Raw genomic sequence first — 18190 nt, forward strand, 5'->3', positions numbered from 1 at the left:
GCCTTTGTCAAGGAAATTGTCAGACTACATGGCGTTCCTACTGACATTGTTTCTGATAGGGGACCTCAGTTCGTGGCTCATTTTTGGCGTGCCTTTTGTGACAGGTTGGGAGTTCATTTGTCGTTTTCATCCGGATATCATCCTGAGTCTAATGGCCAGACAGAAAGAAAGAACCAGGATGTTGAGCAGTTCTTGCGTTGCTTTGTGGCAGACAATCAAGAGGGGTGGTCTGAGTTTCTGCCACTTGCTGAAATTGCTCTTAACAACCATACATCCTCTTCTGCTGGGTGTTTGCCTTTTTTTTGTTGTACTGGGAGACATCCGTCTTTTGGGTCATTCTCCAAATTGGTATCGGCTGTGCCGGAGGAGGAGAGTTTTTCCGGTGATTTGGAGAGAGTTTGGACGGATGTGCGTGATAATCTTCAGGAGGCTAACAAAAAATCTAAGAGGTACTTTGATAGGAAACGGCAAGAGGTTTCGTTTGCTATTGGTGAAATGGTTTGGCTGTCCTCTAAGAATCTGCGATTGAGGATTCCTTAGAAAAAATTGGGTCCCAAGTTTGTAGGGCCCTTTAAGGTGCTTCAGATAGTTAACCAATCTGCTGTTAGGTTGGAGGTTCCTACCTCCTGGAAAATTAATCCGGTGTTTCATGTTTCTCTGTTGAAAAAAGCTGATGTGTCGGTTGGTAACGCCTCTGCCACTGTTCCTCCGGTGGTGGAGGACGGGGAATATGAAATTTCCCGCATCCTAAATTCTAGACGGTATAGAGGGAGTTTGCAGTATCTCGTCGCTTGGAAGGGTTTCGGACCCGAGGATAACTCATGGGTGAGGGCGGATGATGTTTCTGCTTCCAGACTTGTCAGAGCGTTTCACAAGAGGTTTCCTGATAAGCCCGGTCCTAGGGGATCCGGAGGATCCTCTTAGAAGAGGGGGTACTGTTAGAACTCTCCTGTTAGGTTTTTTCTAGTTTGCTGGTCACATGACCATTTTTGCCTATTTAATCCGGCTCCGCCCTCATGGCCTTGCTGGACTTCATTGTATTTACTACTCTTGAGCTAGCTTGGTGCTCTGTTACCGTTCTCTGTTAGTTTTGCTAGGTCTTCGGACCTCTATGTTCTTTGTTGTGTGTTTGTCTTTGACTGCTACAATTTCTGCTAGGAGGTGTCCAACTTTATCCCAGTCCCTAGTTCTTGTAGGGATTCCTCCCTTGCATCTATAGGTCTTCGTACAGACTAGCCGAGGACTTTAGCGGGTCTGATCGCAGGATCAGGTTCCCCGTTACATCGTAGGGATCCAGTTTAGTTCGATTGTAGGGACAGATCTCCTGTCTTTCCTTAGTGCTTGTAGCAGATCATAACACCATGCAGTCTGTTCCCCCACATAATGCCCCATGCAGGCTGTTCCCCCCACATAATGCCCCATGCAGGATGTCACCTCTCCCCTCCCTTATAATGCCCCATGCAGGATGTCACCCCCTTATAATGTCCCACTCAAGGATGTCACCCCCCTTATAATGCCCCATGCAGGATATCAACCCCCCCTTATAATGCCCCATGCAGGCTGTTCCCCTCTTATAATGCCCCATGCAGGATGTCACCCCCTCTTATAATGCCCCCATGCAGGATGTCAACCCCCTTATAATGCCCCATGCAGGATGTCTTCCCTCATTTATTGCCCCATGCAGGATGTCGCCCCTCATATAATGCCCCATGCAGGGTGTCACCCCTCATATAATGCCCCATGCAGGATGTCATCTCTCCCCCTATATAATACCCCATGCAGGATGTCAGCCACTCTTATAATGCCCCATGCAGGATGTCACCCCCCTTTATAATGCCCCATGCAGGATGTCGCCCCCTCTTATGATGCCCCATGCAGGATGTCACCCCCCCTCTTATAATGCCCCATGCAGGATGTCACCCCCACCTTATAATGCCCCCATGCAGGATGTCATCTATCCCCCCCTTATAATGCCCCATGCAGGATGTCATGTCTCCCACCCTTATAATGCCCCATGCCTCCATATATTAAAAAACAAAAAAACAAATACCTCACTTCTCATCTTCTGCCGCTGCTCCGGACTCCTCACCCGCACCGGTGTCTTCCCGCTCTGTGAGGTGACGGCTCAGGAGAGAGCACGGTATAAAGACGTCACCGCGCCCTCTGACCTGAGACGTCGCAGTGCAGCAGCCGCGGAAGAGACAGGAGCTGCTGCGGAGGCACAGGGAGGGGTAAGTATTGCTCCGTGTGCCTGGGCCCTGAGCAAGCGGCAGCTCAGGGCCCCTGCACTTGCCTGGGTGCGCCGGGTGCTGACTCTGGCCCTGGTTTTTGCGTACCAGAAAAATCACTGAATCGTCTCAATAAAACGTTAAATTCATGCATTAACCACTTTAATGCAGAGGTTTATACAGGGTGGTCCAAAAGTAGGTGGACAGAAAGTGTAATAAGGTTATGAAGGGGGAGATTTATCAAACATGGTGTAAAGTGAAACTGGCTCAGTTGCCCTTAGCAACTAATCAGATTCCACTTTTCATTCCTCACAGACTCTTTGGAAAATGAAAGGTGGAATCTGATTGGTTGCTAAGGGCAACTGAGCCAGTTTCACAGATCTAGTTTTCACAGATAGATCTCCCCCAAATCTGTTTTCTTTTCAGATAATTCAGATAACACATAATGGCAAATAATTTAAATACAGATCAAAGAAAATGGATTTTAACAGAGTATTGGAAATCTCAAAATGCTGAAACCGTTAGAACAAATTGGGTTGAAACATTTGGTACTCAAGCCCCAAAGAGACAAACCATTTACCCCATTCGTGACAAATTCAATGCCACTGGCTCAATCCTTAATGCTCCAAAAACTGGTCGACCCAAAGCAGTCTGCACAGAAGATAATAAACAACTTGTTGCTGAAACATATGTTCAGAGTCCAAAAAAGTCCACCAGAAGAGCCTCTTTGGAATTGGGAATTTCACGAGCTTCTATCATGCGAATCCTGAAATCTATTGGGTGGAAAGCTTATCGTCCACATCTAATTCATGGTTTATTGGAGGATGATCCTGACAGGCGGCAGCAATTTAGTGATTGATAAATCTCCCCCTTCATAACCTTATTACACTTTCTGTCCACCTACTTTTGGACCACCCTGTATATGGCCTCTGTTGAACCTACATACTTTATTGGGAGGCTGGCCATGTTCACAGAGCATGCCCACTTATATCTGAACTTGCAGGGTTTGTGAACCATAGTGTTTTTTCAAGGGACAAACAGATCTTAGATAATGAAAAATAATACAAAGATTTCTTTTAATCTGTCCTTCTTTCTCACATTTCATGAAAAATTAGCAATAGTTTGTATAATAGAATATTTAAAGATCTGTAGATTGCAACTTTGCAAAACAATTACGTATTAAGAATACAGCAACTCAGGCTTCATAATATCCACCAGATTTCTGTTTAACCCTTTTCTTTTACTTGTGTGGCTTCATTGGAGGATTAAGTTGGTGGCAACGGTGTTCGCTGGCTGCCATAACCCATTGGCATTCTGCAATCAATGGGAGTTGGTACATGCGGGCATCAACAGTCACATCATTTAAAGGGAATCTGTCAGTAGGATCAACCCTCCTAAGCCGTCTATATGGGCACACAGGTCATATGAAGCTGAATAAAATGATACCTCGATATTTGCAATCCAATGTCTTATTTCAGTGAAATTTATACTTTTCTTATAGGTAAATGAGCTGTTCAGGGCTACGGGCCAGACACTGATCTATATGAGAATCTGCCTCCAGAGATTATTTTACATGAAAGGGATGTTACCAGTGTGATGTGCAATGACCGCTCTCTGCTCTGCTGATCTCACTGCAGAGCTGTGTGTGATTATATGTGACACATCTGCAGCTTCCTCTTAGCTTCCATCTCACAGGCAGACCGTTTTAAAATACAGCAGAGCTGTGAGAGCTGCAGCAAATGTATTTGCAAGAAGACAAAGTTCAGTTCTCCTGTTCTGTGATAGTTACATCCCTTTTATTAAAAGTAATCTCTGGAGACAGATTCTTGTGTAGATCAGTGTCTGCCCCATAGCCCTGAACAGCTCATTAACATTTAAGAAAAACGTGGATTTCTCTGGAATAAGACATCAGATCACAGATATCAAGGTGTCATTTTATTCACCTTCCTATGACCTATATGCCCATATAGACGACTTAGGAGGGTTGATCCTACTGACATATTCGCTTTGAATTCCACTGAACATAATTGACAACAGCATTTAAATAGTAACTATCATTTAAATTTTTAATTTCTCTGCCAGGACTGATCTTTCATTATCAAAATTTTCAATTCCCAGGTAAAAATTAGTATTCAGTAAACATAGGTTTTTACATTACTGAGATAGGAGATGGCATTTGCTGCTGCTGCCATCACTGGGACACAAGAGAATTTTTGGTATGGGATCCTTATAATCATGTTTATTACTTCATGATATATTTATCATGTCTTTTTATTGCACTCAGCACTTTATATCCTTTATCTATGTGGGGTCAATTTTTGCTATATGAATTTTTGCATGTGCTCCTCATGTGATTATCCCTATTTGACATTGCATTACACACTTCTTTTGCACTGGCAAATGCACTGTATGTTCTGTGCATTTGAAGTTTATTATTTACTTTACATGGTTATCTATCTATCTATCATGGCTTTATTTTTAATCATTCCATTTTCATTTTAAACATGTTTGTATTTAAGAAAAATATATATATATATTAATATACACTGCTGAAAAAAATAAAGGGAACACTCAAATATCACATCCTAGATCTGAATGAATGAAATATTCTCATTGAATACTTTGTTCTGTACAACAAAATCACACAAAAATCATCAATGGAAATCAAATTTATTATCCAATGGAGGCCTGGATTTGGAGTCACCCCCAAAATTAAAGTGGAAAAACACACTACAGGCTGATCCAACTTTGGTGTAATGGCCTTAAAACAAGTCAAAATGAGGCTCAGTATTGTGTGTGGCCTCCACGTGCCTGTATGACCTCCCTACAACGCCTGGGCATGCTCCTGATGAGATTGAGGATGGTCTCCTGTGGGATCTCCTCCCAGACCTGGACTAAATTGTCCGCCAACTCCTGGACAGTCTGTGGTGCAACGTGACGTTGGTGGATGGAGCGAAACATGATGTCCCAGATGTGCTTAATCGGATTCAGGTTTGGGGAATGGGCGGGCCAGTCCATAGCTTCAATGCCTTCATCTTGCTGGAACTGCTGACACACTCCAGCCACATGAGGTCTGGCATTGTCCTGCATTAGGAGGAACCCAGGGCCAACCACATCAGCATTTGGTCTCACAAGAGGTCTGAGGATCTCATCTTGGCACCTAATGGCAGTCAGGCTGCCTCTGGCGAGCACATGGAGGGCTGTGCGACCCTCCAAAGAAATGCCACCCCACACCATTACTGATCCACTGCCAAACCGGTCATGCTGAAGGATGTTGCAGGCAGCAGATTGCTCTCCATGGCGTCTCCAGACTCTGTCACGTCTGTCACATGTGCTCAGGGTGAGCCTGCTTTCATTTGTGAAGAGCACAGGGCGCCAGTGGCGACTTTGCCAATCCTGGTGTTCTGTGGCAAATGCCAAGCATCCGGCAGAGTGTTGGGCTGTTAAAACAACCCGCATCAGTGGACGTCGGGCCCTCATACTACCCTCATGGAGTCAGTTTCTAACCGTTTGTGCAGACACATGTACATTTGTGGCTTGCTGGAGGTCATTTTGCAGGGCTCTGGCAGTGCTCCTCTTGTTCCTCCTTGCCCTCCTACGGCCCCCTCCATGTCTCCTGGTGTACTGGCCTGTCCCCTGGTAGCGCCTCCAGCCTCTGGACACTACGCTGACAGACACAGCAAACCTTCTTGCCACAGCTTGCAATGATGTGCCATCCTGGATGAGCTGCACTACCTGAGCAACTTCTGTGGGTTGTAGAGTCCGTCTCATGCTACCACGAGTGTGAAAGCACAACCAACATTCAAAAATGACTGAAACATCAGCCAGAAAGCATTGGTACTGAGATTTGGTCTGTGGTCCCCACCTACAGAGCCGCTCCTTTATTGACAGTGTCTTGATAATTGCCAATAATTTCCATCTATTGTCTATTCTATTTGCACAACAGCATGTGAAATTGATTGTCAATCAGTGTTGCTTCCTAAGTGGACAATTTGATTTCACAGAAGTTTGATTTACTTGGAGTTATATTCTGTTGTTTAAGTGTTCCCTTTATTTTTTTGAGCAGTGTATATATAACGTTATATGTATTTACTCTTGTGCTATTAAACTCTTCTTCTTTATAGGATACAATAAGATTCTATGAAGAGGACAGGAGGATGGGGGAGTGGCTAGAGGCAGAGCTCCTTCTCCCACCTCTCTTCTACATAGAATCTTATAGAAACCAACTTCCATCTCCTATCTCAGTAATGTAAAAATCTGTCTTCACTGAATACAGATTTTATCTCAGAACTGAGAATTTTGAGATTAAATAAATGATCAGTCCTGGACAACAAAGAATCATTTTGCTCTGATAAGATACAGTGGGTACGGAAAGTATTCAGACCCCTTTAAACTTTTCACTCATTATTTCATTGCAGCCATTTAGTAAATTCTAAAAAGTTCATTTTTTTTCTCATTAAAGTACACTCTGCTCCCCATCATGACTGAAAAAAACAGAAATGTAGAAATTTTTGCAAATTTGTTAAAAAAAGAAAAACTGAAATATCACATGGTCATAAGTATTCAGACCCTTTGCTCAGTATTGAGCAGACGCATCCTTTTGAGCTAGTACAGCCATGAGTCTTCTTTGGAATGATGCAAAAAGTTTTTCACACCTGGATTTGGAGATCCTATGCCATTCTTCCTTGCAGATCCTCTCCAGTTCCGTCAGGTTGGATGGTGAACGTTGGTGGACAGCCATTTTCAGGCCTCTCCAGAGATGCTCAACTGGGTTTAGGTCAGGGCTCTGGCTGGGCCAGTCAAGAATGGTCACAGAGTTGTTCTGAAGCAACTCCTTTGTTATTTTAGCTGTGTGCTTTGGGTCATTGTCTTGTTGGAAGGTGAACCTTCGGCCAAGTCTGAGGTCCAGAGCACTCTGGAAGAGGTTTTCATTCAGAATATCTCTGTACTTGGCCGCATTCATGTTTCCTTCAATTGCAACCAGTCGTCCTGTCCCTGCAGCTGAAAAACACCCCCATAGCATGATGCTGCCACCACCATGTTTCACTTTTGGGATTGTATTGGGCAGGTGATGAGCAGTGCCTGGTTTTCTCCACACATACCGCTTAGAATTAATACCACAAAGTTCTATCTTTGTCTCATCAGACCAGAGAATCTTATTTCTCATAGTCTGGGAGCCCTTCATGTGTTTTTGAGCAAACGGTATGAGGGCTTTCATATGTCTTGCACTGAGGAGAGGCTTCCGTCGGGCCACTCTGCCATAAAGGCCCGACTGGTGGAGGGCTTCAGTGATAGTTGACTTTGTGGAACTTTCTCCCATCTCCCTAATGCATCTTTGGAGCTCAGCCACAGTGATCTTGGGGTTCTTTTTTACCTCTCTCACCAAGGCTCTTCTCCCATGATTGCTCAGTTTGGCTGGACGGCCAGGTCTAGGAAGACTTCTTGTGGTCCCAAACTTCTTCCATTTAAGGATTATGGAGGCCACTCTGCTCTTAGGAACCTTGAGTAATGCAGAAATTCTTTTATAACCTTGGCCAGATCTGTGTCTTGCCACAATTCTGTCTCTGAGCTCCTTGGGCGGTTCCTTTGAGCTCATGATTCTCCTTTGGTCTGACATGCACTGTGAGCTGTGAGGTCTTATATAGACAGGTGTGTGCCTTTCCAAATCAAGTCCTATCAGTTTAATTAAACACAGCTGGACTCCAATGAAGGAGAAGAACCATCTCAAGGAGGATCACAAGGAAATGGACAGCATGTGACTTAAATATGAGTGTCTTAGCAAAGGGTCTGAATACTTATGACCATGTGATATTTCAGTTTTTCTTTTTTAATAAATTTGCAACAAATTCTACATTTCTGTTTTTTTTTCAGTCAAGATTGGGTGCAGAGTGTACTTTAATGAGAAAAAAATGAACTTTTTAGAATTTACCAAATGGCTACAATGAAACAAAGAGTGAAAAATTTAAAGGGGTCTAAATATTTTTCGTACCCACTGTATATTACAAAGTTGCTTATTTTCATTGCTATTGATTTAAAAAATAAAATTTAAAACGACGGGTACTCTTTAATTCCTCTACCACCTTGGACGTTTGAGTATGTCCATGGTAGTATCCCTGTACTCCATGCGGGCTCAGCCCCTAACAGTCATGGCTAAGAACTATACATATTTTTATGTTTGAAATGAGCAGGACTTTTTCTCAGGATGTCCTGTTTGCAATCATACGTGTTTTTCCTATCTTTTTAATGGATCAATAAAGCTTTTTTTTTACTTGGAAATTTGGAGATCGAGCGCTGGACAAAATTACCGTTTTTTCACATGTGTTCTATCATCCTTCCAACTGGGATTCAGTGTCCAAGCAAACCTTGGGAGTCCAAAGCTTTTTTCTCATCAAGCGAGATAAACATTTCTTTTTTTGTGAAAGGAAGCTGTGAAAATACAGTTTTCAACTGCAGTGCCAGTGCAGTATATGAACATAGCCTTATAACATCAGGGCACACATACAGTATTATTCTTTTTCAGCCTTACGTACCCCCTGGCACTCCGGTGTCTTGTTTTTATTAAAATGCAATATGAATTTGCCACACTCCAGCATTTATGTATTTGCCTTCCTTAGAAAGTCTTTTCCTAACGCCATTTTAGAACATGAGAACATGCGGAAAACAAAACTCTTTTGTGTCTCTGCATCCAAAGACACCAAAATACATCGATATTGAGCATGCAATGGTTATAAAAAATCTGCAGTAGGGTCTCAAAAACACAGAGTGCATTGAATGAAAAATCATAATTTCCCATTAAAATGTGGCTACTTTTCATGCAAAGCATTTGGCGGCTTTCAAAAAAATTTTTCTATAAGAACTTTATTGTAAAGGGTATTTATATGGAGATTATTACACTGTACAAGTAGAGCTCTGTGGACCATTAATATGGAGAGGATTGTGTAGCGTGAAACAAGCGTTCAGGCAGAATTTAGCAAATGTCATTACGTAATATAAAACCTACATCCATTGTGCATCATTTTCCAGTAAGCAATGGAAGTTTTCATTTTGTCCATGTCCAGGGACATTTTTTCTTATATATTATATTAGTGAAAGAAACACAATAATAATAGATATTTATACATGTCAATGACATTGCCCTGGTAGAAGGAATGGAAATCTATAGTTAACATAGCTGCCTGCATTTAGAGAATGGAAAAGAATGCAACGATTGAAATACTACATGACAAACCTATTATTTGTCCTTCTACATAGCATTACTTGTTAAAAGGGTACCTTGGTGAAATCTGGATCAGGCAGACCTGGCTATTGTGTCCATAGATGCTAAAATGCATTCATTTTAAAGGGCCTGTTCTAAGTTTATAAGTTATCTGTATACACAAGCTAAGGTTTGCTAAAGGTAAAACTACTGGGACCTCATCGTTTACAAAAAACGAAGGTCCAATGAGTGTAATTTTATTTAATTCATGCTCTATAGGAGTGCAAGACATAGCCGAGCACAGCACAGAGCACAGGCTAATAGGGACCTTAAAATAATTATTAGTACTCTTCCGCCTAATGTGAAATCTGCCATTGAGAGACACGACTGCACACTGGGCAATCAGGTTGGTAAGACAAATGCCCAATGCCAAGTGAGTATCCAATCATGGTCCCATAAAATAGAATAGGACCCATGTATGATATTCATGTGACGTGCCCCCTGGGCTGTGGGGTACTCGGTGCCGGGCCGGTCGTTGCTAGGGGAGATGTCACAGTGGCGGTGACCCAGTCCGTGACTCAGGGCGGTTAATCAAAAGGGGAATATCATTTACAGGGGATTTATAGTTCTTATATACAGTTCGTGACTCCACCTATGGTATGCGGCTATATGGAGCCGCCGCTGAGGAGCAGGTCCTTTGGAGCTGGTGTAAATGCAGCAGAGTTGGTTCAGCTCTCCACAGGCAGCTGCAGGGGGGTGATAGCGCAGCTGTAATAACTGACAGACGGTGGGGTGCAGTCTTCCGGATTTACTCACAGTTCTCACTTTGCTCCTGGTTACAACTGCAGATCATAACTTCCCACGTTGTCTTGTGCTTACTCAGGGAGGGGTTCAGCCAACCCTCAGGTACCTCCGGAGTACATAACAGGACCCCCTTCTGTGTGTTCCTTCTGGCCGTCTCCCTTCACCTCACACCTAGTGTCCTCTGGTTTCCTAGTTGAGGCTTAAAGAACTCCGCTAGTTCTTTAAGCCTCAACTTTAAGTCCCCTTTGTGCGACCTGACTCCTCCACCTCCTGGCAGATTCGGGCATACGGGTAGCCTCCAGCACTACCCGTACCCCTGGGGTCCCTTCCACGTTCCTGGAGCCTTTCTCCTGCTCCTCTCTCTTTTCAGTCTTGGGCCTCTCTGGCTAGGCCCTCCTCCTGAGCAGAGCTCCTACTGAGCTTCTGCTCCTCTCACTGTCCTCCCCTGACTGAACTGACTGAACTCCCAAGATGGCTTCCCTCTTTATACTATTCCTAACAAGTGCTCCCCTGATTTACTTCCTCCACCCACACCCACTACATGGTTCCCCCTACTTTGGCTCCCCCCACTCCAGCCAGGGACAGGGCTCAGCAGGGAAGTGACGCATCTTGCCCCTCCTGCTGGTCTGGAGTAGTATAGTGTTGGATGCAGGTGTTAGGGTCCCGGGCAGTACTCCTTCCTTACCTGAGAGTGAGATACCACACCACTGGGTGAGATGCAGTACCTCTGTGGCGACTGAACCCGCAGGGGCACCACACATGCATCTCTCAATGTAATATGGGATGGGAGAAAACTCTTGGGAAACCCTTTACGGTGCTTTTTGGCAGTTAATCCATTCACTAGTTGCAAAAATAGTAGCTATCAATTTGAGGGTTGTATACACGACGACAATAGCTGTAGTGTACCACAGCACCCGATAGCGCCCCTACACTATTTAGGTAGTACACTGTTGTTCATTCAAAGTGCTCAGGAATTGTCATTTTAAATCAGGGATGCACAACCTTTTCTGGCCCGAGGGCCACATCGCCTTGTTGAATCACTCCCAAGGGCCACAATAAAGTTATAAGGGTACTACCATCAGAGACATTTCCGTCATTACAAAAATATATGCCTGATAGATAGTAGACAACAAAGTGGGATCTGCACCTACTGGAAGAATGGGGGTCCCCCTTTACCTTTAGTTAGGACTTAGGAGAGGGGGAAGTCATGTGTAAATATAGCTATCCCAATGCAAACGTAAATGGCATAAACTATAATGTAGAGAGCTGCAACTCTAGTTGTCCACCTGTATACATCTTTCTTGAGTGACATGGCGGGGTCAATGGACCCCATTCTCCTAACATTTATGGGAACATTTATGGGACACAGCGATGATTGTGTGAAGCCGTCCCTCTTTTTATATGGAAACTACAAGCAAACAGCCACACACAGGCAAGCATTTCTGTGACCAGATTGTTGGGGACCATATAGAATGAAAAGAGGTCCACATGTGGCCTGACCCTAGGCCGCAGATAAACATAGTAACATAGTAACATAGTCTTTAAAGCCGAATAAAGACTTGCGTCCATCAAGCTCGACCTATTAGTTCTGTAATTGCTAAAGTTGATCCAGAGGAGGGCAAAAACCTCAAATGATTTAGCCAATCTTCACCTGAGGAAAAATTCCCTCCCGACTCTGAAACCAGCAGTCAGAATAAATCCCTGTATCAACCTACTATTTTATTTTATTTTTAAGTATATGCTGAAATCTGCCTGGTATCTAGAAATGCATCCAGTCCCCGCTTGAACTGGTGTAGTGAATCCGACATTACCGTCTCCTCACTCAGTGAATTCCATATTCTCACTGCTCTTACCGTAAAGAACCCCTTCCTATGCTGGTGCTGAAACCTTTTCTCTTCCAGTCTTAGTGAATGCCCTCTTGTTACCGTAATATCCCTCCTTTTGAACAAATCCCGGGCAAGATCTCTATACCGTCCCCTAACATATTTGTACACATTTATTATGTCCCCACTCAACCTTCTCTTTTCCAGGCTGAATAGTCCTAGTTTTGCCAACCTCTCTGGGTATTGCAGTCCCTCCATTCCCTTTATTAATTTTGTTGCCCTCCTTTGTACCTTTTCAAGCTCATTTATATCCTTTCTATATATTGGGGCCCATAACTGAGCACAGTATTCCAAGTGTGGTCTGACCAGTGCTTTGTACAGTGGAAGAACAATGTTCTCATCCTTTGCAGCTATACCTCTTCTGATACATCCCATTACCCTGTTTGCCCTTACAGCAGCGGCCTGACTTTGGGTACTCCAATTTAGTTTGCTATCAATCAAGATGCCCAAGTCCTTCTCCATCTCTGAATTCCCCAATGATTTCCCATTCAGTGAGTACTGGTGACTTCCATTTTTCCTTCCCATATGTATGACCTTACATTTCTCCTCATTAAACCTCATTTGCCAATTAATGCTCCACCTACCCAGCTTATCCAAATCCCTCTGTAGGTCTGCACTGTCCTCTTTTGTATTAATTGTTTTACATAACTTTGTGTCATCTGCAAATATTGATATTTTACTATTTATCCCGTTGACTATGTCGTTAATAAAGATATTAAATAACATTGGGCATAGTACAGACCCCTGTGGTACCCCACTAGTGACGCTTACCCAATCTGAGTATATTCCATTTATAACCACCCTCTGCCTTCTATCCCTTGCTACCACTTGCAAACATTTTCCCCCAGCCCCATCATTCTCATTTTGTATACCAGCCTATTATGTGGCACGCTATCGAACGCTTTTGAGAAGTCGAGATACACGACATCCACTGGTTCCCCCTGATCTACTCGAGAGCTAACCACCTCGTAGATATCAATCAGGTTTGTTTGGCAGAAGCGATTCCTCATGAATCCATGTTGGTTCAGGGTTAAAAGATTATTAGCATCAAGAAGCTGCGTAATCGCCTCTTTAATGAAACTTTCAAAAATTTTGCCCACAACGGATGTCAGACTCACCGGCCGATAGTTTCCGGCGTCACTTTTTGCTCCCTTTTTGAATATTGGCACTACATTCGCCTGTCGCCAATCAAGTGGTACAGACCCAGTCTCAACAGAGTCCTTAAATATAAGATATAACAGTCTGTCTATCACATTACTTAGTTCCCTTAGTACCCGTGGGTGTATGCCATCAGGTCCTGGTGATTTGTTTATTTTAATGTTACTGAGGCGTTTCTGTACCCCAACTTGGGTTAGATTTGTCATACTTAGTGGAGGATTAAGCTTGTCACTTCTCATTTGGCCTGTTAGTTCTATTTCCTTTGTGAAAGTTGTCGAAAAAAAAATTATTTAATAGATTAGCTTTATCCTCATCTTTCTCTATGATTTTGCCTTCATCACTTTTTATCGGTCCAATATTATCCGATTTAATCCTTTTACTATTTATATACGTAAAGAACAGTTTGGGATTTGATCTACTTTCCCTAGCAATACGTCTCTCTGTTTCCTCCTTCGCTATTTTTATTTGTTTTTTTGCAGGTTCTCGTTTTTTCCTTGTAACACATTAGTGCCTCCTTACTGTTTTCCTGTTTTAACCTCTTGAATGCCTCTTTTTTGCTATTTAACGCCCCTTTTACGTTCTTGTTCAACCATATTGGTTTCCTCTTATTTCTGGCCCTTTTATTCCCATACGGTATATATCTCTCGCACTGAGTATTCAGAATTCTTTTGAAGGTTTCCCATTTACTATTCGTATTCCTTTGATTAAGAAATTTGTCCCAGTCAATAAGTTGGAGGTTTTCTATCAGCTGATCAAACTTCGCCCTCCTAAAGTTTAATGTTTTTGTTCCCTTATTGATAACCCTACTGAAGGGCATTTTGAAGTCGATAATATTATGGTCGCTATTACCTAGGTGCCCCCCTATCTGTACCTCAGTTATTCTATCAGGCCTATTAGTCAATATTAAGTCCAACACGGCCTTCCCTCTCGTTGGTTCCTGCACTAGTTGGGAGAGATAATTATCCTTAATATTTGTCAAGAACCTTTTTCCTTTCTGAGATCTACAGGTTTCTGTTTCCCAGTCAATATCCGGGTAGTTGAAGTCCCCCATTACAATCACTTCATTATGTTTTGCTACTTTGTCTATTTGTCCTAATAGGAGATTCTCATTCTCTTCTGTTATATTTGGTGGCACCCTTGCTCTTAATAGTGTATAGCGCCAAGGCCATAACATTGGTGGCTGCTACATCTGTAACTTGTTAATTCCAATATTTGTTTATTTATTCCCAGTTTTTTATGTGTCGAACTTCATTAGTCTTAGGGCAAAGGTAGCATGAAACAACTGCTTACCAGGTATTTAGTGTTATTTTACTAACATTAGAGTAGTCATATTAATATACTATTTAGAGAAAATACTAAATAGCTAAGCCTTTATGTAGCATATGATATACAGTAGCACACTGAATTTCCCTGTAAATTATGACTTGTTTGCAGAAAAAGCTTATCACAAAGTCAACTTTTGTTGGTGACCAAGCCCATTAGTGCTCAGTTTACCTTACAATATGCTGGTGATATGGCTGACTATGGCTTGTAAAATAGATTTCTTCCCTTAATCGTTGCTACTTATTTTTCCTTAAAAGCAATCCCTAAAATACAATTTCTGCTATTTTCCAAAATCTTCCCACACAGTCCAATGTTTGGATGAACCAACATACAATTTGTGTGCACAGAAGCCTGAAATTAAGTAGCCCGTTTTACATCGCAGCTTTTAATTACAATATTGAGGCAATGACAAAAAATACACAACACAGAAAATACTGCAGCTCCTGATAAGAAATCCCTGTAGACTGTACACATGATTAGCTTGTAGGCTTTGCTGGGAGCAATGTTTGCTTTCTCTAGCAACCTTTATAACATATATGGTATTTAACATATATAGTCGATTTGGCTACTAAGGCTTTTATTTTAGATAGAAGCGTTCTTGCTAGCAATGGATAGAAGAGGACTGGATTCTCTATAAGGTCGAATTCAGATGTCCGTGTATCACGGAATATGTACGGACTGTGATGACTGGCCGAGGGTCCCCTGACCCGAACTTGACAGCCTTTTCTATGCCTATGAGGCTGTCAGGTTCAGGTCAGAAGACCCTTGGCCAGTCCATGCATCATGGTCTGTACTTAGACCATCGGGATACACGTATTTCTGAATTCGACCTTAGGCTTGAGATGTCTTTGTTTTTATGAGTGTGCATTGTAGGAAGGGTCTCTGGTCCTTAGCATAACAATCAAATTGGGCCTCCTAATGAAAACTAGTACAGACAAAACTTTATGATGTTACCTATAAAAACTACAACTAAATATTAGCTATTTTTTTTGTAAAGAAGGCTCAAAAATAAATGCAGTTGCAATGGGCAAAATCTCCAGTTCTCCTGAATATTTTTATATCAGGTCCATCATAACTCGTGCAGTGATTATTGGTGCAGTAGTCTCCATATATTTAAAGAGGTTGTCCACTACAATAAATAATGCCCCCATCGATTGAAACTTTGGAAAGAAGTATTTTTGCAAATTCCTCTTGTTGCTATTCTTGCCTGTGAGCAGCGCTATTGCTGACCGCTCACAGGCATCATGTGACCTTGGCTGCAGCCGGCTCTGACATCCGCTCATATCACGTCAAGTTCCGAACTCACGCAGGTGTGACCCAGTGACACGCTCCCCCCGATTGACTGGGCTGTGAGCGGTGTTTCTCCTCACGTCACAGCCCAGCACCCAGTGCACGCTTGTGACCAATGAATGTAGAGAAGAGAAGGAAAGCGCGCTGATTGCTGGGCTGTGACGTGAGGTGAAACACCACCCACAGCCCAGTCAGAAGGGTGCGCGTCACTGGTTCACGCCTACGTGAATCCCGAACTTGAAGTAACATCAGCGGATGTCAGCGGCGGCTACAGCCGGGGTCACGTGATGTCCAATGAGCGGTCAGCCATAGGGCAGCTCACAGGCAAGAATGGCGACAAGAGATATTTACAAAAAGACTTTTTTCCAATGTTTCAATCGATGGGGGCATTATTTATTGTAGTGAACTACCTCTTTAATGGTAGCGCCCTTGACCATGGTAATTATCATGTTTCTATAGTAAAACCACTTTTTACTGTACAATATTTGCATTCAATGCTTTTAAGCCATGTTTTTCTTTGAATTGATGCATCGATTCAGAGTCGAACATGCATGGCTGTAATCATCTGATACATGTGGCCTGTGGATTGGGAAGCACATATCAGCTGTCAGGTTCCATTTAATCAAACTAGTATAAAATAATTTGCTTATTTCATAAATTATTTGTGCAGGAATTGGAGCATACAATGCTTGGATTCTATTTGTAAAATCATAAAGAGAGCATTATAGTTAGCTGTGGTCATCACGAGGGGGAAGCTTGACTTCACTTGGAGCCATATTAATCTACTCTACATGCAGTGATCTCTACTTATGTACAGCTCTAGACAAACAGAATGAGTTGATCACAGCATTATTTTATTATATTTCCCTAGAATATGCATTAAATGTTGAATAGTGGAATCACTCAGAGACAAAGGAATCCCCTCTGATGACAAATAAGACAAGAGTTCACTTTACTTTTCTATATTCTGGGGCCCTTTGTTGTCTATATCCGCCTCTGATCTAAGTGTATTATATTGTACTGTGTTACCTAAAGTTGCTACATTACTGGCATGCTAAAAGTCTTTAATTAAAACATGTCTTACTGTGAAATATAGGAATAGCCACATTAGAGGAAATCGATAATGGGTCAGATCTAGTGTTGAGCGAGTATGTCTCATTAACCCTTTCGGCGAGCACGCTTGGCGAAACAGACAGCTGTGACACTTACAGTAAAAGAAATGCCGAGCACGCCAAAATACTCGGCGAGCACCCACGCGTGCTTGCCGAAAGGGTTAATGAGACATACTCGCTCAACACTAGTCATATCATAATATTTCCGCATATAATACCGCACTCCTCAATACCAAGAATAAAATATAGTGTAGCTTGAATAAAATGTTCCGCATGGTTATATTTAACAGTCACAGGAAAAATAAAAAGTGTGCCATCTACAGTGTATAAATTCATAAATTCATTCTCATTTATGGATTTTGTGATTTTTTTACGATTCAGTGACCTCAGTCAAAGGTCACACATCATAGAACAGAATGGACAATGCCAAAGGGAAAAAAAAAATCTGATATATAAAAAAAATGGGAAAAAAATCACAAATAAAACATACAATTTACAATTTTGATAGAAGCGCATAACACAAAATGTATGTCACAAAAATATACTAGTCGGAGCATGAGCCATACTTAAATTGTCTCATTCTTACCCCAAACATCAAGTTATATAATAATTACTTTGTACTTATCAAAGGGGGAAAATAATAATGTACAGTATGTATAACCAAAGCATGGCAATAACATTCACCAATATTCTTAGATCTATACGTAAAACCTGTGTTATTCTAATATATGTTATCAATACAGTAATAAAACTTACATAGCCCCCGCAAAACATTGTGACGTAGGTCGCCTTCTGAAGCCGGTGAGCGGATGAATACTCGAACAGACTCCAAATGAAGCAGGCTTGGTTGAAACCTACGATGGTAATGTGCCAACTCCACCCAATCTGATAATGTAACCCACACACGTATCACATTTAGTTTGCTCGAAACAAAGGAAAGCACTTCTTGGTGCCAGGTATGTGCGCTAAATCATCAATCATGTTCAAGAAACAAATTAATTTTGCAATACAAATAAAACTTAATCTTTGCTTTACCAATGACAGATATGAACCAACCAATCAAGCCTCAAGTTCACAGAAAAGGATTTAGTTAATAATTAATCGAATGACACATTATACAGTTACTACATCTTTGCCTACAATGAAATTTATGTTCTGTTTTATACATAGCAGAAATGTACCATTAATGAGACAATG

General features: G+C 42.1%; 1 protein-coding gene across 1 annotated transcript in view; it reads right to left on the minus strand.

The window, feature by feature from the left end:
* The window catches only part of ANXA10 (annexin A10), a 154674-nt gene extending 136769 nt beyond the window's left edge, over window positions 1-17905 (minus strand). The window contains exon 1 of the mRNA XM_073644296.1: window positions 17750-17905. Within this exon, the coding sequence (XP_073500397.1) occupies window positions 17750-17767 (18 nt within the window). The 5' untranslated portion in view covers window positions 17768-17905. The remainder of the gene's footprint in view (window positions 1-17749) is intronic.
* Window positions 17906-18190: the final 285 nt, after the last annotated feature.

This window comes from Phyllobates terribilis, unplaced genomic scaffold (genome assembly GCF_046119375.1).
Source record: "Phyllobates terribilis strain yellow unplaced genomic scaffold, ASM4611937v1 Scaffold_1__5_contigs__length_1240528914, whole genome shotgun sequence".
NCBI lineage: Eukaryota > Metazoa > Chordata > Amphibia > Anura > Dendrobatidae > Phyllobates > Phyllobates terribilis.